The 26,376-nt window shown below is 41.3% G+C and overlaps 1 protein-coding gene and 1 long non-coding RNA gene across 5 annotated transcripts in view; one reads left to right on the top strand and one right to left on the bottom strand.

The window, feature by feature from the left end:
* The window catches only part of LOC310842119, a 68,058-nt gene extending 52,701 nt beyond the window's left edge, over nucleotides 1-15,357 (top strand). The window contains exon 3 of the long non-coding RNA XR_014562888.1: nucleotides 15,057-15,357. This is a non-coding gene — a long non-coding RNA (uncharacterized lncRNA). The remainder of the gene's footprint in view (nucleotides 1-15,056) is intronic.
* Nucleotides 1-26,376, bottom strand: part of GPATCH2 (G-patch domain containing 2) — a 101,184-nt gene that overhangs the window by 15,956 nt on the left and 58,852 nt on the right. For all 4 annotated transcript variants that reach the window (XM_083733510.1, XM_083733508.1, XM_083733509.1 and 1 more), the window contains 3 exons: nucleotides 24,924-24,991; nucleotides 22,319-22,358; nucleotides 19,464-19,534 (listed from right to left, as the gene is read on the bottom strand). In XM_083733510.1, coding sequence (XP_083589636.1) covers nucleotides 19,464-19,534; nucleotides 22,319-22,358; nucleotides 24,924-24,991 — 179 coding nt within the window. The remainder of the gene's footprint in view (nucleotides 1-19,463; nucleotides 19,535-22,318; nucleotides 22,359-24,923; nucleotides 24,992-26,376) is intronic.

Here is a 26,376-nt window from a genome sequence, read left to right as displayed (position 1 = left end):
CTCCACACTGCAATATTTTGTTGCAGGTTCCACATCCTGAAAATGAATTATGTTTATTGACAAGCAGTCAGTATTTAGAAACAATCTAAATCACCGCTGGAATAAATAAATTCTAAAAGAAATACTTTCAGGTTTTCAAAACTGACAATCTTTCTGAGTCAACATAAAATGAATACTGATGCTACTGACAAAGCAATAGGTAAACATACTTAAATGATCACAATATTATTGACTATCAGTTGTCTACTAATATCTGCCGTCAGAATAACATATATATATTTAAAAAATCAGTTAACAAGCATCTTTTCACAAGTGATAAACAAGTGGGAAACAAAACATTATTTTTAAATAGAACATTCTGTTGGCTTTATAATAAAATGGCACTGATCAAATTGAACAAAACCTGTAATGTGTAACATATATACATTGCAAAATCTTCTCTTTAATGTCTTTTTTAATTTAAAATGAGAAACACAATTGTTGATCACAACTTATCACATCTTCTAATTAAAAAATCCATGTTAATCATGCATTATGTGGAGCACTTTTATTTGCCTGCCCTGAAAATACTTCCATTTCATTGAATGATCCAGAGTTCTGGAACAGAAGAAGAGAGGGGGAATTTTTTCATAATCCAATTTCCACATTGTTCATAACTTTATAAACCTCTTCTGACTGACATCATTCTGAGAGGTTTTGACTCCTCTTCTTACCTTGGCACCCCAGAGATCATGGATAAACCTTGATTAGAGGGGGGTCTAATTACTCCAGCTTTACCAGTGGGACTAAATCCTCCCCTATCACAAAGTACAACAAGGTAGTCCTGCCACATACTGGATTATTAGGTGGTAAGGAAACTAAACAACTATGCTCCAATTCAGAGATCTATCTGGGATACAGTGTACACTTCTATTTCGGACTCCTAGTTATTTGGCTGAAAGGACAAAGACATTAACTTCAGGTAAGACAAGGCTATGAGAATCACCGCAGTTCAGAACTTAACCAAGAGATTCATTTCTTTATTTCCTTTTGTTCAGAGACAAAAAACAAAAAAAAAGTTGCAGCCAAAGAACTCAAAAGCAAAATACCCCCCAAATCAACACTTTCCCTAGCAAACATTAGGCAGGCGGTTTACACCTGACTTCATTAACAGATAGCAAGAAGGAGAAGAAGTTTCTGATGTTTGTTTCTTACATCCTCTCTGAATCTTTGGCCAAAGTTTGGAAGTGCAGGAATGCAGCTTTTGCTAACTCCCAAGCTGAAGATAATTACAATGACTTTGGTTGTATCATGCCTTCTATATTCAATCTATAGTGTGTGTGTGTTTGCTTTATGAAGCCTAGTACAAGAGAAAGGTATCAGCAAACCTGGAGGAAACCTGAGGTCTGTGGAAATGCCTAACATCTGAAAAGCCCCTCCCAAATTTAGCACACACAAAAAGGTACCTGAAGTGTACACATGTGTAAAAGGCATGTATGCCTTGCTCTAATTCATGATGCTTGCAACTTGCTGTGAACTGGGTTTGTGAGGGCGGGGGCATGAATTTGCTAATTTGTCATTAAACAGGCTGAGGAGGGAGGGAGACACAGGATAGTACATGTGGAGGTGAAGGCAATGGAAAGATGATTCTCCTCCTCTACATGAACAAGAAGGGAGGGGCCACTGTGTGTTTGTGTCTGTTTCCTGAACAAGAGAGTCGGGTATCTGTCTACTCATAGAGTCACCATAGAGTTTGAACTGGGGACCACAGTGTTTCCTTAATAACAAGCCAGCTGTCTTCTATCACAAGTCACGATCTGAAGATGTCTAAACTGAAATATAAATTAGGCCAAGCTTTAAAAATTGGACCTTGTAGATGTCTCAAGTTGGTCCAAAAGTGACTGCAGACCAGTAGATGAAGAATATATGAAATCTAATATAACTTACACAAAAAAACATTAAGCCTCCCTCTCCTCTGTTCATAATATTATTGCAGGGTCACTGACAGCAAGGGACTTTGGGGCACAGATCGTTCTATAATAGATTGCAGTGTTTGTCAGGGCTGTTATAATGAAGGGAGGCTGAGAAGCAATGGAAAGGAGGGAAACAAGAATTCAAGCAGGATGAAAGATAAAAATTAATAAAGTCAGCCAATTGAACCTGGAGACCCTAGCTCCAGGAATAACAGCTAGCTGTGCTTGAGTAATTCTGCTCACATTGATTATCTGTTACACTGCATTGAGATATCTTGATTATTGATCAGTTAGATTATGGAACTTGGATCCCCCCCACCCCCGCTTCTCCTGTGGCACATGCAATGGAGTTGCAACAAATAACACTAAGTAAGGACTACTTTGTTATTGTTGTCACCCTTTGTGTAGAACAGTGTTTCCCAACCTTGTGCCTCCAGATGTTTTTGGCCTACAACTCCCATCATCCCTGACCACTGGTCTTGCTAGCTAGGGATGATGGGAGTTGTAGGCCAAAAACATCTGGAGGCACAAGGTTGGGAAACACTGGTGTAGAACATAGCAGTTACTTTTTAATTTAAAATCAATGAATGTCTGAAAGGCAGCTGTGTTTCTTCAGCATAAATGAATCATTTGTCTTTGCAAAGCTCAACAATTTGATCACTAGCCAAGGTGAGAGGTTTGTTTGTTTGTTTGTTTGCTTGCTACTATTCTGAGGGGAAAAACTTAAGTTTTATCAACATTCTGAAAACAAGCATTATTATAAAGAATTAGAAAGCCATCACTATTATAAAAAATATATAACCCACATGCTCTCAAGATAATCAGATCTGGTCAAGTTCAGAGTTTTAGCATTTAACTGTAGCTGCATTTAACACATCTTGAAAAGTGGATGAATAAAAAGATTAGCAGTTCTACTTTTCATGCATTGCAAAAAAATTGTGGGAAAACGAACTTGTTATGCACAATGTGAGGCAGTGCCTCCGAATCGGAAGATCTCAAAGTTGGGATTTGAAAATTCCAACATGAGGTGGAAAGCAGAAGGGTGAGCTCATTCACATATCCAGTTGATCAGAGTCAAATTAATTCTATGAGGCAGACTGCTTCATTTTCAAGCAGCATTATTTTATTTATTTAACAAAATTTGAATACCACTTGACTGTAAAAAGCCTCTAAGCAGTCTACAAAACTATAAAATCAAAACATTAAAATTATGATGGAAACATAGAACTGTAGAGCTGGAAGAGACCTCCAAGGGAAATCTAATACAACCCCCTACAATTCAGGAATCACAACTCTCAGGAACCCCTGATAGATGGCGATGCAATCTGTTAAAAAACCTCCAATGGTGGAGAGCACCCCTCCCCAAGGCAGTCTGTTCTCCTGTCAAACAGCCTGTACCATCTCAAATTATTCCTAATATTTAGTCAAAATGCTGTAATTTGTATCCACTGGTTTGGGTCCTACCCTCCAGAGCAAAAGAAAACAAGCTTGCTCCATCATCCATGTGACAACCCTTCAAATATCTGAAGATGGCTATTGTATCACCTCTAAGTTTTCCCTTCTCCATGCTAAACATACTCAACCCCCTCAACAGTTCCTCTTAAGACTTGGTTTCCAGACCCTATATCACCTTGTTCACCTCCCTCTACACACGTTTTGGCTTGTCAATATCCTGGTGCCCACAAAACTGTGATTCCCACCCAGTACTCCTGGTGTGGTCTGACCAAGGCAGCATAGATCTGGACACTATACTTCTGTTGATGCGGCCTGGAAATGCATTCACCTTTTTGCTGCTGCATCACACTGTTGACTCATAGAATCACGGAATTGTAGAGTTGGAAGGGACCATGGGGATCGACTTCTAAGTCCAACCCCCTGCCATGCAGAAATCTTTCACCTAACATGGGGCTCAAACCCATGACCCTGAGATGAAAAGTCTCATGCTCTACCAACTGAGCTATACCTTGTGTTAAGCATGTGGTCTACTAAAAACACCTAGAGCCTTTTTACATGTACAGCTCTCAAGCCACGTGTCTTATATTTGTGTATCTAATTAGAACTTTACATCTGTCCCTGCCTAAAACCCTGGAGATCTGCCGCCAGTCAGTTTCAACAATACTGGGCTAGACAGGCCTATAGCCTGACTATGAAGCATAAGGCTGCTTCCTACACGGCCATCACTGCTGCCTCTTTAAAAAACTTATTTGTTACCAGTTAAATGATATGCTGATGTCCTCATGAAAGCTGCTATGGGACCCTTATTTGTGGAAAAGCAAGGTAAATGCTTAAAATACTTAAATATTGGGAAAGAAGCTAAGCAAAATTAAGTATTTCTGTTTCTCTTGATTTATTTAATAACTGTTGCAATTTCCAAGCAGAAGAACAAGGCAAAACGGAAGAGACTGAGCTGCCCTGCCTTGGACGTTCCTTAGCTGCAGACTTGGAAGATTGCAAATAGCTAATTCCCCTGATTCTTCTCCACTTATCCATAGCTTGCTGCGAGCTATCATTTATAAATAGCGTTTTGGCAGGAAGCTAGGCATGCTCTATGGCAGGGGCGATAGGAATTGTTAAGACCACCTTGCCTGAAAACTTGGCTGCTGACGTGCTGGTGACAGGGACTCGAGCAAGCCGTGTCAAAGGGAATAATTTTAAAGGAAAGACAACAGAAACTTGTCGCCTCATTGTATGCATTTACAAACAGGGCTTTCCAGAGTATTAGGCCTAGTTAAAGCTGCCCCCTGGATAAAAAGTGTTCCCGAGCAGCCTCAGACGAGCTCGGGAGACAAACATGTGACTATGGTCCCTGGCATTTGGCAAGAACACTCACTGTCACGAAGAAAGATATAAGCCTGGACAGGGCATCAGCTGCATAACAGTGGAGCGGGCCTGCAAGTGTCACGGCAGCGGCAAAGTTGTGGCATAAGGAAATAAAAGGGCTGGAAAAGCCAGACTAGTGTGAACTTACACTAGTAGGCCAAATATATATTTGTTATTGTCATGCCTTCTGACATTAAATGAACAAACAACAGAAGACGGGGGAAACTGTGGCCAATTCTTAATTTTCTCTCTCTTTTGTATACAATATTTAAGCATGTCTTTTCTTGATGCAAGTAATTACAAGAACTGGAGGAATAAGAGAGTCTATTTTGAGACACTGGGAAGGCGGCAGTGGCAGCGGGGGGCTGCAGGAAAGAATTTGATGATGATATAAATGGAAATGTATTATTGCCATTAACAGCTATTACCATGTCATCAGGCAATTTTTAAAGCAGATTTACCAATATACAGCAGCTGCTATTTGATGGCAACATTTCCCTTGCTTTCTTCCCTCTGTTGAAGTTCTCCGTCCCTTACAATTCAATTTCACACCTTATTATGTTGCATGGCAAATTAATATTTCCTGTAACTTAACCATACAACTGTTGCCATCATTGTGCCCTAAAAGATTAAGAAAATACTCTGTTAAGTGAAAGACAGCATAAGGGTACTGCTGTCCTTTTCAGGGTCAAAAAATTATAGAACTGTAGAGTTGGAAGGGACCCTGAGGAATATCCAGTCCAACCCCCTGCAATGAAACAATCTCAACCTAAATATCCATGGCAAATGGCCACCCAACCTCTGTGTAAAAACCTCCAGGGAAGGAGAGTCAACCATCTCATGAGAGTCTGCTCCACTGTCAAAAACCTCTTATCATCAGAAAGTTCTTCATGGTGTTTAGTCGCAAACCCTTTTCTTGTAACTTGAATCCATTGGTTTGAGTTGGTCGCCCTCCTCTGCACACATTGCAGCTTGTCGATGTTCATCTTAAATTGTGGAGCCCAAAACTGGACACAATATACCAGGTGTGGTCTTACCAAGGCAGAATAGAGTGGTTCTATTACTTCCCTTGATCTGGACACTAGACTTCTGTTGATGCAGACTAACAGCATTAACTTTTTAGCTGATGAATCACACTGTGTACCCATGTTAAGCTTGTAGTCTACGAAGACCCCTCTATCCTCTTAACATAAGCTACTGTCAGGCCAGGTGTCCCTTCTCTTATATTTGTGCAGCTGGTTCTTCCTGCCTAAGTGCAGAACCTTACATTTGGCCCTGTTCTCCAATCTGTTAAGGTCATACTGAATTCTGTCCCTTGTGGCATTAGCTGCCCTCCCAGCTTGGTGTCATCTTTAAATTTGATGAGCATCCCCTCAATTCCTGCATCCAAGTTGTTTATAAAGACAGTGAACAACAACAGGCACGGGACAGAACCCTGTGGCACCCCACTTGTCACTTTTTTCCAGGATGACGAGGAACTATTAGTGAGCACTCTTTGGGTTCAGTCAGTCAACCAGTTACAAATCCACCTAACAGTAACTTTGTCCAGCCCATATGTTACTAGCTTCTCTGCTTTACTTTCTTTCCCCCTTATGTATGAAAAAAGGAGAGCAGGTTTCATCAATGGTATTTTCCTTTACAACCGCATTTGCAACTCTTCTAAACCCAGTTAGTTGTTCTGAACTAGATATCCGAAATATTATTGAACCATGTCTCAAGGGGTAGCTCCACTTGGGATTTCCAGTGATACACTATCACTAGACATGCAGCTACCAGTGGAAAAAGAATTAAATCTTAATGCTGGATAGCTTTAGTGCACAAAACCACTTCCCTATTTATATGTTCTCTAGTAACTAAATACTTCAAGTTGAAGCCAATGCAAGGTTTCTTTTAAATCCATTGAGAAAGACGGCATCTTTTCGAACAATTTATACCTAAGGTTGTTTATTCCTTTTACACTTCACCTAGGTAGAATATGCTTATTAAAAACGGCAAATGGAAGATTAGTTCCCTTTATGACTTCATTGAAGTTCCACAGGTGCAGCTTCTTTCATCATAGGGAAAAACCACACCTGCAGAGCGCTGCCCTGGTTTTGGAAATCAAAGCCTCAGAAGCCTTTTTCCTCCAGCATATAGACTCCCTAACATAACCTGAATTTCAGAAGGAACTATTTCTGAATGGAACAATGGTTAGCTCATCTGTGGAAAAAGAATACATGTGCCACTGATTCAGAAAGCTTTCACTGCATTGCATCTTTCTAAACCTGTTTAAACACTCTCTTTTATTTCATTCTTTCAAGCCGTGAGCTGATTTCATTCTGTACTTCAGTTTTAGGCTGCTGTTAACAAGCCTTTAACCCAATTAAAATCATGAAATTCTGTAGAAACAGTCACAGAATACTGGCACAGTATCAGTGAGCTCCTGCAGATGGCTGTAGAACCCTTTGGTTTATGCCTTTTGGATGCCGTTAGGTCATACATAGGCTTGGAAAAGAGCGAGTCTGAGGTGGTCTCAAAAGGATAATGTAAAGTGGCTAGAGTTAAGTTCTTTTCATCTTAAGAATGACAGAAGAGCATTTTGGTAAGTGAGGGATTTATTTCGTTTTATAAGGTGCTATAATGCTACTAATTCAGAGCACAAAAATCCCTTTAGGCATTTTAAAGGATGGCCACAAGTTGCAACTTTTATGAAGGGCAATTACGTTGAACTGAAGAGAACTTCAGCACAGCAAGTCTAGGACTGCACCGCAAGTATACTAAATGTGCAGCCTCCCTGAATCCCTGCAAGGGGCATAAAATATGTAGAATTGCATTTGGAATCGCAGACCGATGGTGTGTCTAATTTTGTAAAGTTGCCATGGGAGAATTTATACATGGTGTATAGATGTCTTACATAAATCAGTATGTATGCTCACTATTTAATACTAACTTTATGGGGGATAACAATTTGCACCCACATCCACCACTGATAATAACTGAGCATGGGAGGGGCACATAATTCCATGCCCACTGTACTTGTGTTTTTTTTTGGGGGGGGGCGGGGATTTGACAAATGTGTTAATAGGCCCTTGGTATTACATAATTATGTCTACATTATGAAACTCAAATAATAGCATTCAATACAAAGTACCTTACAATGGAAGCGAAACTCTTGCTAACGGTATAATACATCTTAGTAGCAGTTTGCATTACTAAAGATGCTGTTTCATTTTCATTAATTCCAAGCCGTTAAATCTTAACAGAACACAAAGGCAGGTTAAGCAGTGGAGTGTATTCTTGCCTTGCTCTCCATTCTCTTCCCTACACCTCCACTGTTTCCCTGTGTTTAGATCGTGCTTATATTGCTACCCCTTTAGTACTTTCACAAAAGACACTCTGTAAAATTAGGAAGGTGTAGCAACTTGTGCTTTCTTAAGTCGTGCGAAGGGAGATAAACCTAGCTCACCCTTCTGTTTTTAAACGACCAATCAGAAAACCTCTGGAAATGCACAAGCAGAAGATTAAGATAAGAGTCATCTTCTCTCACATGCTCCAAGGATCTGTTAATATACTGGTAATATTGCTTATTATGGTAAATAGCTTGTGAACAACAAGCAATTCTAGGAATTTTGGCAAGTGAAGATTTTGAGGTGCTGCACCTGTGGAAATTCCGCCTCCTCCACAGTCCGTTAATAAAGGACTCTCTCCTTTATTAAATGAGGGTTCTCCAGGAAGCCAAGATGGGTAAGTGTTTGGGAGTCCCTGCTGTACATTTCATCAGCAGCCATGTCTGAATGTGGTGCAATCAGGCTCTGCTCTAGTTTGAGCTTGATGGCTGTTGTTCTGCCAGCATTCAAGTCTATGGTTCACACAGCTCAGCAGCAGCCCCTAGTGTTTTCGTCAATGCATCTTCTAAAGCATCTCTGTAAATTAGGGAACAAGAAAGGTCAGGGACCATCATGTGTTGGTTCTAAGGCCTCAATACAAAACGTTAGCTTTGTCTAGGAACCAAAATGAAGGAATTAAGGTCTCAGGAGTTGACACAGGCCTTATGTTCGTGAAAACTGCTGCTGTTGCTGCTATCAGCATGGGTGATGTGGATCTGTGGTTGGACAGTAGCTACTGGTATGAAATGAGATTCTGAAAGCCCTCAGAAAATCTAAGTTTCATCTTCTTTTTAAAAATGTTCTTGAAAAAGAGGGATAGCTCAGTCAGTAGAGCAGAAGACTCTTCATCTCACGGTCATGGTTTCAAGTCTCCTGTTGCGTGAAAGTTTCCTGCATTGCAGAGGGTTGGACTAGATGATCCTCGTGGTCCCTTCCAACTGCTCTTCAGTGCTATGGGAGAAACTTTCCATGACCCGGGGAAATTCAGGGACAATTTATACTTCATGCACACAGCAACAGATTAAAAAACAAACAAACCACAATCTAACACAGCAACCAATATATAATCCATTTGAAAACAGCAGCAGAACTGAACACTGAAAGCCTGCTGAAGCAAAAAAGCCTTTTCATTTTGTCTAAAAGATGAGGGAACCAGCTATTTCCACCTGCAGTGCCACCACTAAGAAGGCTCTGTCCCTTGTTCTCATCTATATCACAGCCCTAGATGAAAACATAGCAAGCAGTGCCTCAGATATTGTAACCCTCGGACAGGATATGTGAAACAGATAATCCCTGAGATGAGTACTTTAAAGGGCCGAACCAGCACTTTAAATATTAGATACTGCAAATGAATGGCTAACCAATGCAGCTGAAACAAGATTAGCACACGAAGTACCTGTCTGGTCAGTGCTACTTGAAATTTTTTGTTTTTTTTTTAACAGGCAGCCGTCACAAGAAAGAGTGCTCACAGAGAGCCCTGCAAAACCAATCTGGAAGTAACTAAACCAGGGTAAACTGATGCTAGCTCTTCTTTCTTTCGGGAAATCAGTCTTCAGGCAACCAGGAAATCAGTCATAGTTGATAAAAGACACTCCTGGCAATTGCTGTCATCTGGATATCCAGGGACAGCATTAGATCCAGGTGAACCCTGAAGCTACATATGCCATTCATGTTAGGTATCGAGTTAGTCTCCAAAACCTCCAGAATTTCCAACTAACAGCACTTAATCTGGTACAGGTTAAGTTTTACTTTGCTTAGCACTCCCAGCCCCCCCCCACACCTATATCCACTGCTGAACTGATACAAGACACTGATCTATCACTTCCATTGCCTTCTAGGGTTTTGATAACAGACAGAAGAAGTGTTTCATCTGCTTATTGGGATGTGTCCAATGGTTGCATCAAGGGAAGCTAGCTTATGCAACCAACCTCTCTCTTCCCTTCCTCCCCCTGCTGATGCAAGCTCCTTAAGACCAATTTCCCTCTCCCATTACAGCCTCATATAACACAGTCCCCACTATTCAGGAGTCCCCCCTTCCCTACTGGGTGTACAAGGGGAAGAGGGGAAAGAAGTTAGCTGTGCATGGGGCCTGCGGCTATAACCATAGCCTAAATCACTGGAAAACCTTTTGCAGATCTTTCATATAGATCAACAGGGGGTGGGGGGAGCCCCAGCTGATGGGAGCTGTAGACTGACAATACCTTGTAGGGAAACAGGTTCCCCATCCCTGATGTACATGATGTACACAGGGGAAGCTTGTGGCATCCTACAGACAAAAGGCCCCAGAGGGGTGGGGGCAGAACAGCCATCTTCCAGCAGTCTTCTGGGGCTGGCTAACCATTTTGCAAACCTTGCAGGCAGCCCAGAAGGATACCATGGTTGAAATGTCACTGTATGTGTGGTAAACATGTGCCATATGAAATTTGATTTTGGCTCGTTGGCAATGAAATTGTTTCCATTTTTGCATAATACAATGCTCCTTAGTATTTGCTTTCCGCTCAGAACTAAGGTTTTATTAGTTCTAAGGCTAAATATGAATTTGTTCTCAGGAAGTCACCAGATGGCTTTGCCTGTTAGGAAATGGTGGAAGAATGAAAAGGGGACAGGAGAGGACTGTTGATCCTATGACCAAGTGGGAGTTCCCTCCACAACTTCTATTTTAAAAAGAAAATGCAGTGGTTCAAGTATGGCTGAGTATTTTTCTATGGTTTGATTTTTAAAAATTGGAAGAAATGTATATAAAAATAACTACTCAAGCTTGTCCCAGGATAATGTTTCTGAAGTCTCAATACTTAGGTACCTAAACACTTCTAACTTTAACTTTGGTCTTCAAAAAAGTCTTAGCATTCACTGATGGTTAAAAACAGCCTCTTTGTGAAATTTCACGTTGCTCTATTTTATATAGATCCTATAAAATATATGCATATCTTGTGACCTACTACTCTTTCTTTTCAAGATAGCAGTCTACTTTTAAATTGAGTTTTAAAACCCATTATGAAGGTTTGAACACACAATTTAAAAGCAGACGACTATCTTGAAAAGAAAGAGTGGTAATAGATCACAAGATATGTATTTCTCTTTTTCCTTCTGCCACATTATAGTTTCACCTATTTAGGTCACCTGAATCAAGAATAATGTGAAAAACACAAAACAAAAGGGGGGGGGGGAATCAAGGAAAGAAGGTATAAAACCATGACAGCAGTGAAGATTTGTTATTCACAGGTGCAAAAACATGGAAAGGAAATTAAAATGGTTAAAACTGGAGATGGTTGATATAGAACAAGTTCCTTGAAATGCAGCATTGGCTAGTTATATTATCCTATAATTCTAAAATTACTGATGCAAAAATAGACAGTCTTCCACATGTTATATGTGTGCAGCCCATAGGATGATATACTGTGCCCTTCTACTGCCATTCACATAATGGATTTCTGTTCACAGAATAACTCGGAGGCAGCCACCACAACTGCTCCAATTGAAAGGTAGAAAATACACAATTTATTCTAAGGATCTAACTAGACCACAGCTTTCTGCATTCCTTGTTAGGTGCTATATTACAAAACTAGGAATAGGGGAAGCATTTTCGGAATGACAGATAACTTTTAGCTAGGGGACACCATAATACTTAAAATGGTAACTTGAAACCAACCCTGTGCAGATCTGATGTCCACACTGGTTCTTTATCAGTTCCTTGCTAGCAATATAAACCAACTGGGCTGCAGTGATCCAAGCAGTACACACTGTTCCTAAAATGAGAGCTGCCAGGACATGCTTACTGCTCTCTGCTTCATGCACCAAACCTATTTTTCATTGCAAGAAGAGGAAAGGTACCTTGTCCTATCTTGGCCAAGACACTCCTGTGTTCCTTCATACTGTGGCCTACGGTTTTCCTTGTGTGTGTGGTCCTTTCCCAATTGTGCTTATTCCCACAACTGTACCAGCTATGCTATCAGCAGAATTTTCCTCTGAAACAATATTCAGGATGGCTAATCTACAAGGCATTTTAAAGCAGTCTTGGGCTCCTTTTTTCTTTCAAAATCTTTATATTTTTATACTTTTAGAAAAATTAAGGGAACATGTCTGCTGCTTTTCAAAGACCGGAAAATATAAGAATCTCCAATGTTGAAATTTCATCTATTCTTTGCTTGGCTGTTTAGCAAAGCTGAATGTCAGAAAACCTATGTATCTTTCATAGCAAAGTTTTGGGGAATTGTTGTCTGGCAGTGGTTTGAGCAGTCAGTGGCAACGCAGAATGCTAGTTTCATTTCTAATGTCTACAGATGTAATTCTGACAGCTGCTATCTTGGCAAACTGTACATAATTTTCTACTTTGGGGGCTAGAAAATGGAGGGAGCATGAAATTCCTTATTCAGGCTGCATTCTAGGAGCAAATGCTTTGCCCTGCAAAAAAATACATCCAAACCTACTTAGCAAGGAATGACAGCGGCGAGTTGCCTTACATTCACACTTTTATAGAAGCAACAAAGGCTGATACCAAGAGACTTCAAGTAACCTCTGAAGGGGATGTGGGTGGAAATGCTGAAATACACTCATTACAGTTATCAGTTATTAGAATAATGGATACAATGGGACAATTGATTTTAGTGGCCTGAGCATTCTGTAACTGCCTCTCAGACATGCCCGCAAGACATACAAAACAGTAAATTTCATACAATCTAAAGATTTCCTTCCACAAGCTCCTGGAAATTCAATGCAATTTGTATGTTATTAAAACTTCCAGCAGTTACAAAGGAATGCCAACAGTCCTCACTTGGGCTACTTGCAAAGCATTTTAAATGTGTTTAAAATAGTATTTGCAGTGGGGGGTTTTTAAAGGGGGTACTCAAGGGTACTCCTGCCCACCTAGCAGTTTGAAAGCACACCAAGTGCAAGTAGATAAATAGGTACCGCTCCGGCGGGAAGGTAAACAGCATTTCTGTGTGCTGCTCTGGTTTGCCAGAAGCGGCTTAGTCATGCTGGCCACATGACCCGGAAGCTGTCTGCGGACAAACCGCCGGCTCCCTTGGCCTATAGAGTGAGATGAGTGCGCAACCCCAGAGTTGTCCACGACTGGACCTAACGGTCAGGGGTAGCTTTACCTTTACTCAAGGGTACACAGTACCAGCATCTCTTTTGTTGTTTTTTTAAAAATGTAGCACTTACTGTAACAACTTCACAGGGAGTACCAGCACCTATTTTTCTAGAAAAAAACACTGGTTCGCAGTATAGTATATAGTGAGCAAGTATAGTATAGTATATAAGTGATCAACCCAGAATGGAATAACATCTTGCCATGAGGCTCACTGGGTCACCCTAGGCCTAACCTGCCCCACTGGACAGCTGAGAGATTAAAATGCTACCCTGAGCTCCAAAGTGGAACTGTGAGCTAAAAAATATAAACACTCTATCAATAAATGGCTCACCGATCAATTTCTCAGTTGTGTTTGTATGTAAAAAGAGGCTTTCAGTCTTGCTTCCCCCCGCTTACAGCTCTCACCAGGAACATGCAGAATAACCTATGCTGGGTTACAGGCGGTGTAAAATCTTTTAAACGCAGTTTCTAAAACCGATGCAGTTGAGTCTTATTTTGCACTGGGCAGGTGTAATTGGAATTTCACACAGAATCCAGCTATTGGCTTGCCTCGCTCTGAAGCCTTTCCTTAGGCTTAGCTATAACAATGACATCACCAGCTCAACACCCATTGCAACATCTGCTTTCACACTACTAAGAATGCCATTGTATTAACCAACAAGAGCTATGACCATTCCTTTTTCCTTTCTTTTTTCTTTTTTGGTTAAATGTTAAACAGATGTGATGGAACAATTCAGCTCTGTCAAACTCCTTTTATACAATGCCAGTATGCTGAGATTGGGGCTTTAATGGTGACACATTTGTTTTATATGGAATAGTAACATAATGTGACTATGAAATGTGGAGGGGGGCGATTCTCTTGCCAATAAATTCTCATCTCCATGCACAGTACTCTAACACCTCCTAGCTGTTCCAAACCTTATTCAAAGTCAGAGGCTGTCATAGATTTACCTGCAATAAGCAGGTTGTATTTTTAAAAGAAAACCTGGCAGGAAATAAAGTCCAATTGTACTGTTATTCTAAATGCTCTGCACCACCACGCCTCCAGAGACTCATGAACTTTATGCCAAGCAAAAAAGACTTTAAAATATCTGTATTAGAGTCTTACTGTCCTTAGAAAGGATAATGCATTGTTTTTACTTGCTTCTAATTAGTAATTTAAGCATATGTTCAGCATTTAACTCTAAATGTTTGCCTTTTCCCCAAGCTCTGAGACAGCTGTCCAAGATGTGAATGCCAGAAAGCATTTAAATATCAACATCTGTTGAATTATGTTAATGCAATGTAATATAATTGGGCATGAGTTGGAATTGATCAAAAGTGTGTGAATTAGACAAAGGCAAATCTAAACCAATATTTCATTTCACAAACAAGTCAAAGGTAACAAAACTGTGTTTGTTACTAAACCAACATGATTAGAGCACAATGTTCAGGACACCCAGGTCCAAAAATTATATAAAAAACGCAAAAAGGCAATTGTAAAAGGAATCAAATATAAAATATTATTGCAGAAATAATCTCCTATCACTAATATTTTGTTAGATTTGGCCTAGGATTTCATACACATTTTTAGAAACAGCTTGTCTTACAAAACACCAATTAAGAACAGGCTTTATTTTATGGTAAGGAACAACTCAGAACAGTTGTCACAGAGTAATAAACCACAGTTTAATAAAACATGGTTTTGCGTTTTGTGTGAACCCTGCCCAGCAGCTTAACAATGATTTGTTTACTGCTAAAATACATTGGTTTTAACTATGGCTTGGTATTACATGTGCACACAGTGCCATTCTTTAACCATGTTGCTTTTTATCCACCTCACCACAGAATATGGTCAGGCTACAAAGGCAAGAGCAGCTGGAAAACACACCAGACTTGGGAGAATCAAGAATTATTTTTGGCTGTGGGAAAACTTGTGCTTCCTTTTGTGAGACACATTATGTAAGCACCAGCTCTGTGAGTACAAACTGAACTGGAGTATACCCCAATGCAGAAAAAGGAACTGTACTTAAATTAAAATGTCTAAATTCTTAGCTGTTTTTGCAGGCATGCTTATATGGCGGCCTGAATTTTTGTTTCTGCATGCAAAGTCTCCTTGAAGGAGAAACAACCTTGGTTGGTGTATTTTAAACTACCGTATTTTTTGCACCATAACACTCACTTTTTTCCTCCTAGAAGGTAAGGGGAAATGTCTGTGTTATGGAGCGAATGCCTGTGGGTGGAGGGGGGGGGGATCTGCTGCAGTCGTGAGCAGAGGATCCATGGTTCCCCTTCCTTCCCTCCTCCGTGGTTACAAAGAATGGATCCACATGGATCCTCAGGATTTTTGCATTGGGCTGCTCCAAACTCACTGTCAGATCACATGTCTGTGGCCACAGCATGAACCACAAAAATCATATATCCACTGTTTTGTCTAGAATATTTTTTTCCTTGTTTTCCTCCTCTAAAAACTACGTGCGTGTTATGGTCTGGTGCGTGTTATAGAGCGAAAAATACGGTATGTGCATTTAAGGCTGATATACACACACACACACACACACACACACACACACACAAATATATATATTCATCATTCTCTGGAAAGCTGTTTTTTGTTTAAAAAAACCAATTCAGATTTGCAGCAAGCTGTTATTGTTGTGTTTTTAGTAAACGGCAGCAAAGCATAGGAAAGGAAAAGTCTGCAAAGCTTTGCAGCCCACTTGTGCAAAAGGCTCAACTTCACACTGACTTTACAAGGGGTGGGGAATGCACTTGGGATGTTGATCAAGCCTGCTGCATAACCAATGAAAAAACCTGCCTTTCAATGAAAAAACATCCTTGTCAGTGACATGCTACTATGATAAAGTTCTGCACGTGTTCTTAATTGGCCGAGTGCTATAATTCTCTGTGCTTTCCTGCTCAATCACCCTCTCCTCTTTCCAACAGTTTTAAGCAACCTAACTTAATAAATGCACCACTATTTAAAAAAAAACAATTAAGGTGGTAAGCCTGCGTGAAGCATTTGGGTTAATATTGTTACCATTGCATGTTATCTCACAGCAGCTTAAGCATGAATACCAAGACTGTTAATAGGCTTGGTAGGAACTTGAAACGTATCAGATTACATCCAGAGAATAAGTGACAGTAGAAGGTGACTTTTCCAGCCACTTCCTGCTTCTCTGGCAGCCTCCCCAAAACCCATTTCAAAGGGTCAGGTTGGGCCCTTTGGGCTGTGACATGGTGGTGGTGGGCAGGGACTCCTGAAAATCAGGTGGGGACATCTTGTGTAAAGAGAGCTTTTGCTCACAGAAGGTGCCTCTGTGTGATTTTTTGCAATCCCCTCCTCCCTCAGCCCACCCTATTCAGGAGCCCCCCAATGCTTAGGGGGTTGATGTGGGGAGAACTGGGAGAGGAAATCAGTTTCTGCCTTCCTCTTTTGCCTGCCCCAAACTGGACACAAACCATTGATTCCCAAGAATTTAGTTTTCAGTGTGCCAGTTGCTGCTAGAATCCTGAAACTTTTGATTTTTACTGCTTTTAAAAACAAAACAAAGCACTTAATTGATGCAGGTAAGGCAGGAATGAACAGGAAGCCTTCTAGCCTGTATGTTGCTGTTTCTTGTGGTTGAGCTACTCATGGTTATATAGAATGAAAGGTGAAAAGGGAGGCACTGTCCCAGCATTATTCATTATTTCTTTAATGAAATTATTAATCTCCTGCTCTTCAGTCAAAACAGCTTACAGTTCCTTTCAAAACATTACATTGCCTCCTTTTAGGCTTATAGTCTAAAAGGGCATGACACAAAAGGAAAAAGGACTGGGAGGAAGAAATAAAGAAACTCAGATGCAAGATCTTAATTACAAGCTGCACTTTTTCATGGGGGGGACGCAGGGGTACGCGATTCCCCTAAACATTTTGTGAATTTTTGTACTTTTGTCCATTTACTGCATTTATTTTTCCCAATTTGAACTATAAACTGGTGGTATTCTTGAGTCCATTCTTAAGGAAATCAGCCCTGAGTGCTCACTGAGGGCTCCAATACTTTGGCCACCTCATGAGAAGAGAAGACTCCCTGGATAAGACCCTGATGTTGGGAAAGATGGAGGGCACAAGGAGAAGGGGACGACAGAGGACAAGATGGTTGGATAGTGTTCTCGAGGCTACCAGCATGAGTTTGACCAAACTGCAGGAGGCAGTGCAACAGAGAAGTGCCTGGCGTGCTCTGGTCCATGGGGTCACGAAGAGTCGGACACAACTAAATGACAACAATTCTTGAGTCAAAATGAGAGTACCCCTAAACATTTTTTTTAGAAGAAATGCACAGGTTACAAGTTATTCTAACTAGCCGCTGAGGTAGAAACGTTGAAGGAAAGAAGGAGTCAAAAACTGTTGGTGTCTCAGTGGTGCCAGTGAAGTGGCCTGGTACCTCTTCTCTGGCTTCCTCTATTGCAGCCGGTTGTACCTGCTGCTGCCTGGTGATTGTGGCAGAGGGAGAAGCCTGGCTTCTTAGTAGAGTTGGTGATGGCCCTACATCCCTTCTCTTCCCTCTTCTGCTACAGGGTGATGCAGTGTCTGCTAGCAGGTGAAAGCTGAGGAGGACTCAATCCTCTTCTCCACACCATCCCACCCACTGGTTTCCACACATGCTTCCAAGCCTGGCTTTGGCATTTGCTTCCTTCACCCTCTCAGTCTGCCTGCTTCCTAACTTGCCTGCCTACTTCTACCCTGCATTCCAGTCCCCTTCAGTTGAGAGCTCAGGTCACCTGAAATTATCCTGCCTTTGGGTTGACCCTTCTGTGAGCAGGAAGAACAAATAGCTGTGTTTCTACCTTAAACACACACACACACACACACACACAGAGCAAGAAAAACATTCCCACATTTTGCCATTAAGGTATGATGCTCACTTTGTATACAATCTGTTTCCACCTTTTTGGGGCTGTCATTATTTCCCACAAAAGCTACATCAAACAATTATAGTTCTGGTAATTAACCAGTAAGTGTAATGTACAGTTTTCCTACCCCAATCTATTAACAGCTGCTCAAAAAATGTGGTAATTAATGGTTTCATTTATTTTTGGCAAACCTGCAACACAACAAATAATTTTCTATCTACTGCAAATTAGGACTCCTTCCCAAACAACAGATGACGTGGTGGGGGAAAGGGAGCAGGCGTAACACTTGCACATCTTTGCCTCTTTAGAAGATCAAATAAAGAGCAGCTGTAATTCTATTTGTCACATCTGTGTAACAAAATATAGTCATCTGTATCATCAGAAGAAAATGAACAAGCTGCATTCAGATGGAAAGGGATTTCCCACCAACCTAATGGGAAAAGGCTTGCTATAGAGGCATAATGGAACTTCTTGTTCTCAGGTCCCCCACCGGTGTCCCTGAACCCCCCTTTTTTACATAACCTGTAGTTCTTAATACCAGAATTAAAGATAACATAAATATACATCTATAATTTAGTCCAGATATCATCACAATAGTCCCAAGATCAACTAAGCTAGCTGTGTTAAAAAGAAAATGAGAAAGCACAAGATGTATTTAAACAAAACCCTGCAAAAGATTACAATTCAAATTAATCCCTCATTTCCTTTAATACTAACTCAACCTACCCCTTGTAAGAGTTTTCAGATTCTTCAGAGAACATTTTTAAATAAAAACAAACAAACAAACAAACAAACAAACAAACAAACAAACAAACAAACCCCAATGCTGTTATTTTGGCAAGTAGATGCACTGGAAGCCAAGAGATCCATTTCTTAATTTTTCCATCAGTCTCTCTCATTTTTTAATATTGTGAAAAACAAAACAAAAGGGGACACTTGAGATGCTTGTGGGGAGAAAGAAGAAGAGACAAGCAGATACATTGCTTTTTTAAAAATTTGGGAGACTGCAAATTTTCATTTTAAACTCAAGTTCATGATGCGTACAGATTACAGGAAAACTTCTCCAAGTGGGAAAATCATATCCACCTCATGATAAATGGAATCTAAGCAGTATAGCGTACATACCAGCCCCCTTTCAATACAAGGTATTTCCAACACAACTATATACACGGATATCTGTGTCCAATTGGTTAACACTTTTCGGACTCCTTTTAAGAGCTTCTGTGGCAGACAGATAGCAGCTGACCAGACAAAGAAAGCATCTCTCTTTCTGTCTCTATATCAGCGGTTTGGTACTAGCTAAAAATATTGGCTTGGGATCTCACTTAAACTGTAAACTGGATTGCATATTTAGCTCACCTGCTAGCTGTTTTCACTGAACTGTTTTTCTTGTGTCCTCTCTCGGATCGGTTGTCCCGCAGGAGTTGAAGCTACACAGAAAGTTCAGAAGACATATAAAAACTATGCAATGATGCTTGCATTTTTAGAAACAAGTCCTACTAAGCCTTGTCATGTTTTTGTACTACGTTGTTTCAGCAAAGGGCCTGACAGCCCTGACATACTTTATCCAAAGTGCATCTACTGAAATGGCAATATGATATTACCTACATTTTAATTCAGATCCGCTCTCATTTATTCCTATACGCCTTCTTCTACAGAGGCAGTCTTGTATTATAGTAAAGTTTCATGTCAAGATGCCTAATTAGTAATTCAGAGCGTACTATGCCATTACAATATGTTTAGCTTTAAGATGTATCACAGTAATATTGTAACTTCACCATCTCCTTTAATTTGAAATGAGCAGCAACAGAGCTTTGTACTTAGAGGAACTGATTTTAGAGGCTCACATTCAAATCTCTGAAATTACTGTTTTATAAACTCTCTAAAAATGAGACTAATAAGGACCTGACAGAGCTGTTGTAAGAATGAATAATGATTATAGATGCTAAAATTCTACATTACTAGTAATAGATAAAAGTAGCACCTCATAATTACTGTTGTCATATCAATCCCACTGCTTTGCCATTATTTCTGGATTGAGAATTATAATGAAGTTCAGTAAGATTTTAGTAATGGGTTGGGTTGGCATCCCCGTCTGTCTTGAGAGACAATGGAGTGCGCCTCCAGGGGTGAAGTCAAACTGTTGTGTTAGCAGCACCGAAGTGACCTCCCCGAGGCGAAAGACTGGGCGGTGTGTATGGAGGTCCTGGACTGCCCAGACAAGAAGACCCTCTGCTTCTCAGCTTTGCTGATGTGGTCCAAAGGAAAGCAGAGCAAAAATCATTCTCCCACCCATCTTCATTCTGACATTAATTTCAATAGGGGCTTTTGAAATTAGTATAAGCTTCATAATTAATTCACACAACAATCCTAATCTTCCTTTTTTTGGTGGTGGGGAGGAAGGATTCCATAACACATCTACTGTCAAATCCCAAGCCCTGCTGGTTCACAGTGATTATGATGGGGGGGGGGCAGAGCATTTTCCATCTTGCCTTCCCTGGAATGCCCCCCTCCCATTGATTCCGGGGGGGGGATTAATAAATTAGTTCCAGGGCTGGAGCATCTCAGGGCTATTTTAGGTGGTGTGTTTAGCAAATGAGGGGCCTTAGAATTCTATGGATCTATGATAACCTTCAACATCCTCCCACCATTTCCCCACTATTTGGGACCCAACAGCCCTTTGGCTGCTCTCACCAAGATCTTAGGTTTGTTTCCTCATTGTTCAAACTTCGCAACACAATTTTATGCAACAGTAAGAAGTCCCCCCCCCTAAGGTTAAACCACATCATTAGTTATTATTAAAAACCTATGTTTAGAAGACTGACACTTGTAAATAATGAGCACAGCAAAAATAGCTGTATGTACTCACTAGCACGAAAACAAACCTCAAAAGGGCACTTAAGATTATTGCTTTAATGGAACCCTGGCCACACAGTTCAGCACTGGCAGCTTTAGACGTGAAGGTGAACTTTTTGTGCTATTTTGGTGTGGAGCACAGTCAGGCAGATGGAAGCCTGGTGACCAAGTCAGTATTCTGCCCCTAAATATGGCCCTGGGAACTTAATACAGTGGTATCTCGGGTTAAGAACTTCTGGAGGTCTGTTCTTAGCCTGAAACTGTTCTTAACCTGAAGTACCACTTTAGCTAATGGGGCGTCCTGCTGCCGCTGCGCCGCCACTGCTCTGAGTTTTGGTGGACAATGATAAGTGCACAAGATAGTGGGCTCCTCCTCCCTTTTCTAATGTCGAAAGGTGGCAGCTTTCATGGTTAAGAGAAGGTGAAGCAGAGCTATAAGTACCACAAAAGGGCATATAAGGGCAGAACAACCTTCTTGATGCCAGTGGGCCATAGCGGAATAGAATGGGTTCCTAAGAACCTGAATGTGAGTGCAGCTGCAGGACCTTGACTAGATCCAATGGAGCCCCAGACGAGGCTTCTCAGAATCGAAATGTAAAGGGTTTTTCATGAATGTGGTTTTCCTGCTATAACTGTGACTTTGACCGTCCCTTTCAGAAACAACCAAAAAGCTAAAACTGTGCTGCCCAATTTTTTTTGCTGGCTTACAAATAATACCTTTAGAGTTGGTCAGTCAACTACAACTGGTGTTACTTCCCACTCTTATTCTTCCCTGGCATTGCTGCTTATGCCCACGTTGCGGGCTCCATTTTTGTTATAGCCCTGAAAGATCTTTACAGTGATTTGGTAATATAGGTGTTTGTCATGCATCCAAAATAAGTGAAATGGAAGTATTATCAAGGCCTCTTTTACACCAGCTAGCAGAATATCTATATTTTCATGATCTAGTGTTCTGGTTCTATGAAGACTCTGCTCTCCTCAAAAGATTATCAGTAGTTCAGAAAGGCAATTTAACAAAGCAAAGACACCTGGAAATGTTCTCAGCCCAATTCTAAAGACTCTGCTGTGCACACATGGGGGCTCTGATGTGCACACATGCTGCTGACACAAGACTCTCCTAATTCACTGAAATATCCTCGAGAGTGAACTGGAATGCTGATAATTACCGGGCCTACACCCACAACCCTTTTGTGGTAAGCTATTTGTTGTTAAAGTATTTTCAGATGTTTTCAGTAAAAAAAAAAGTGATTATTTTGCTCCTTATTTCAGAAATTGGCGCTCCTGTTGTTCCGGACAAGCGACAGTTAAAAACCTTCAAATATATGAAATAAACTGTTCTTGATCAAAGTGGTTCTTACCTGGCTATGTTCCTTCCTAGCCCCAGGGCTAAACCAATGGCTGAGGGAGGGAAGAAAAAAAAAGGTTTAGTAGCATAGCTAACTGAAGCACGAGCTGTCATATGACCAGCCTCTGCGTGCTCTCGGGTATTTTATTGTCCACCAGAAAAATGTAGCCTTTGGCTATGATTTATTTAAATGGGATATTTTACAGAACTCTCAAGGTCTATAGCAGTTTTCACAGGAATATAAGAATGTATCTCATTCTGTGGATTTATCCTGCTTGGGCAAGTGGATATATACTAAATCATATTGAGTTTCATGCCACAGATTCTGAAATTCTTTATATATTACATCATTTAATAATATTTTCTCTGTGTGGGTGCTGCTAAAATCTAATGCTCTTATTACTTAGAGTAACGGAAATCTTAAAAAGTGTTTACAACTATTGGAAGCATGCTTATTAATTTTGAGGGTTTGGGTTTAATGCCTATGCACTGCTACTACTGTTGCTACACAAACACACGGTGTGCATAGGTTTGCTGACTTAATATCTCAACCCAGTGTGGAATTATGTGTTCTGTTTCCATTTGAGTAAGTAGGAGGGACTGATAGAACAGCACTGTATCTCTCCAAGTGTCTGAACAGTTTTTCCTCTTAGTTTATGGGGTGAGTTGAACTGTTCACCAGACTTCGGATTATGCTGCCCTAGCAGGATTCAACCACTAAGGGGCAATTGTAGAGTTAATATCACAGTTTAGCCTTTTTCTCTCACTACCAGTGTTTATTAGCTTACCAACACCAAGCAGTTTGTTTTATCATCAACAATGCTTTGTGAATAATCACTGCAAAAAATTTACATACATTCACATTTTTAATGCAATTGTCGCAGTTGGTGTTATGTACATTTCATTTCTCTCTGACCTCAATGCTTACTTAACTGCTGACTATTCTCTCTCCAACTATGTGTGTATAAATACCGTATTTTTCGCTATATAGGATGCACTTTTTCCCCTCCAAAAATTAAGGGGAAATGTGTGTGTGTCCTATGGAGTGAATGCAGGCCCCTTGGCCTCAGCAATAGCAACGCAAAGCCTCCGAAGCCTGCTCTCTGGAGGCTTTGCGTTGCTTTCGCTGAAGCCAGGAGAGTCTGGTCTTTGAGGCTGGCGGTGGGGGAAAGCAGCGCTTCCCCCCACCGCCAGCCCCACAAGCTCGGGGGGCAGCGGGAAGGTGGCACGCCGCCTTTGTGCTTCTCCCCGACCTGGTTTTGAGGCTGGTGGTGGGGGAAAGCAGTGCTTCCCCCCACCACCAGCCCCACAAGCTCGGTCGAAAAGCCCACAGGAGCCATGCGCTCTTTAAAGGGTGCGCGGCTCCTGTGGGCTTTTGTGGGAGATGGGGGAATTCCCCCACCTCCTGCAAAAGCAGGGAGAAGGTCTGGGAGAAGTGCACAGGCTGCGTGCGGCCTGTCCACTGCTCCCATAGCTGGGGGGGGGGGATCATATTTTTTCACTTGATTTCCCCCTTTGAAAACTAGGTGTGCCCTATGGTCAGGTGTGCCCTATAGAGTGAAAAATGCAGTACTTGCCAAGTTAGGATAGCACTTCATACACAAAAAGTTGCTCTAGTCCACTAAATAAGTTTTCTGGGTGTTTTCTTTTAGTTTTTAGGTTGCCACAAAACTATTTAAAGAGCCACGTGCAAATCTCTCTTCTCCGTGTACCAACCTACCCACCCCCTCCCATATGCTTACTGTGGAAACACAGGGACAAAAAGCAGCTGTTTTTGTTTTATTTTAAAATGCATATACACTGCTGTTCCAGGCAAAGCCAGTCCAAAGTGCCTTACAACAACTTCAATAGAAATAAGAATACAGCGAACGCTCGGGTTGTGAACGTGGTCCATGCGGGAGGCATGTTCGCAACCTGCAGCATTCGCAACCCGCAGCAGTCTGCGCACACGTGGGTTGCGATTTGGCGCTTCTGCGCATAGTGCAATTTAGTGCTTCTGCGAAGGTGTGAGGGCCGAAACCCGGAAGTAACCCGTTCTGGTACTTCTGGGTTCGGTGCAGTGCACAACCTGAAAACATGCAACCTGAAGCGTATGTAACCCGAGGTAGGACTGTAATAATAAAAAAGCAATGTTACAGAAAAATATAAAACAGATTCAAAACTTCCATAAATATAATATTCCAGGTTCCATCCAGCAAGTGGGACAATATGCACAGAGAAGGCCAATCAAAACAAGTAGTTCTGATGAAAATCCTGGACTGCATCCATCTGCCACAGCTCTACTGGAAAGGAAGCTATAGAAGACCCAAGAAAGATATCGTGCTTCTTTTTCCTCTAGCCACACCTCTGGTTTTGCAAGCGAGAATGCAAGAGATGTTATGCACACACAGGAACAGTATAGCAAGAACTGTGGGGGTGGTGGCGGGGGGGGGGGTTAATCCACAGACATCTTTCCAGACAACAGTACTGGGAACTGCACATGTTCTCAAGAGCATGATCAGAATTCTAAACAGTCTTGATAGACTGGACAATTAGGGTAAAATTCAAGATGTAATTAAAACAGGGACAAATCTAAAGTAAGCAGTTGAAATAATGATAAACCTGACATGGATACTTACTCATGGTGATGAGACTCCTGGGACAAATGTGCAGCTTTCTTGTTGACGCATGAGCCTGGAGCAGTATTCTAAAGGAGGCATAAATAAGTTTTATAAGTTGCATACAGGAATTTAAGAACACACAGTACTCACTGCATGCAGGAAATAAATGGAAGAAAACAAAGGTCAGTCACCAACACCATTAATAAGATGCATGTGATGAACAAGTCAATTATCAGCTGTTTCCTCTCTCTCTCTCTATATATATATAAATGTAAAAAGCTTTGAGTGACGTTTTCCATTTTTTTCAATGCTGGTCATCAGGGTTTTGGGGAGCAATGATCCTAAAGAGGTATTGGAAAGCGCCTCAAGACACACTGTTACTTTGGAATCACAGAACTGAAAGGGACCCTGAGGATCATCTAGTCCAACCCCCCAGGAATACACAGGTAGGCAAGTGTGTGTGTCTTTACCTCTTTTATTCATAATGTAGGCACCCAGTTCATAATACTACCCCAGCCATGCCTCTCCCCTACCCAACTCTGGAAGTTTCTAATTGCTACCAAAGTTTAAATCACTTAAGATAGCAAGTTTGAAAAAGGTGTTCATAGTGATCCAATTAGTAACTGCATCACTTTCATGCCTAATTATGGGAAGAGTAGCACACAGCACAGCAGTCATCACTCCTAAAGTGTTGAAATGCACATCATCAAGACAGGGCAACCTATGACCAGAATGAACACTGGATGATCTGTGCAATGTTTAATCCTCTAAACAGCTTTTACTTAGATGTAAAATGTATATGTAGATTAGAAATCTACATATACCTATGATTTCTGCCACAGACTATATATGGACCACATGTAGCCTGCTTACTGTAGTGTCTGCCACCTAATCTTTTCAGAAAACTAGGCTAGGAGAGGGTTTAAGCCATGCATGTGCAACAGCAGTCTTTGATCTTTTCAATCTACAGGATCGCGTTGATACACTACAGCACTTTTGAAAAAAAGAAAGTACAGTGGTGCCCCGCAAGACGAATGCCTCGCAAGACGAAAAACCCGCAAGACGAAAGGGGTTTCCGTTTTTTGAGGCACTTCGCAAGACGAATTCCCCTATCGGCTTGCTTCGCAAGAAGAAAGCCCATAGGGAAATCTCCGGGGACCTCTTTTAAATGCTGGTGGTGGGGAGCAAAGCCTTTCGCCCCCCTCCGGCCTTCAGAAGAGGTCCAGGAAGGCCGGCGGGGGCCGAAAGGCTTTGCTCCCCACCGCCAGCATTTTAAAAGCAGTCCGGGGTAGCAGGGAAGCGCTTCCCTGCCGCCCGCCAGCATTTTAAAATGCTGTCCGGGGTTTTTTAAAATGCTGGGGGTGGGAAGAAAAGCCCTTGTCCCCCCCCTCAGCCTTCAGAAGAGGTCGGGGGACAGACTGTCCCGGACCTGGTCTGAAGGCGGTTTCCATAGGAACGCATTAATTGATTT

This window comes from Podarcis gaigeae (assembly GCF_964106915.1).
Source record: "Podarcis gaigeae genome assembly, chromosome: 3".
NCBI classification, from domain to species: domain Eukaryota; kingdom Metazoa; phylum Chordata; class Lepidosauria; order Squamata; family Lacertidae; genus Podarcis; species Podarcis gaigeae.
This window is presented reverse-complemented; position numbering and strand designations above follow the sequence as displayed.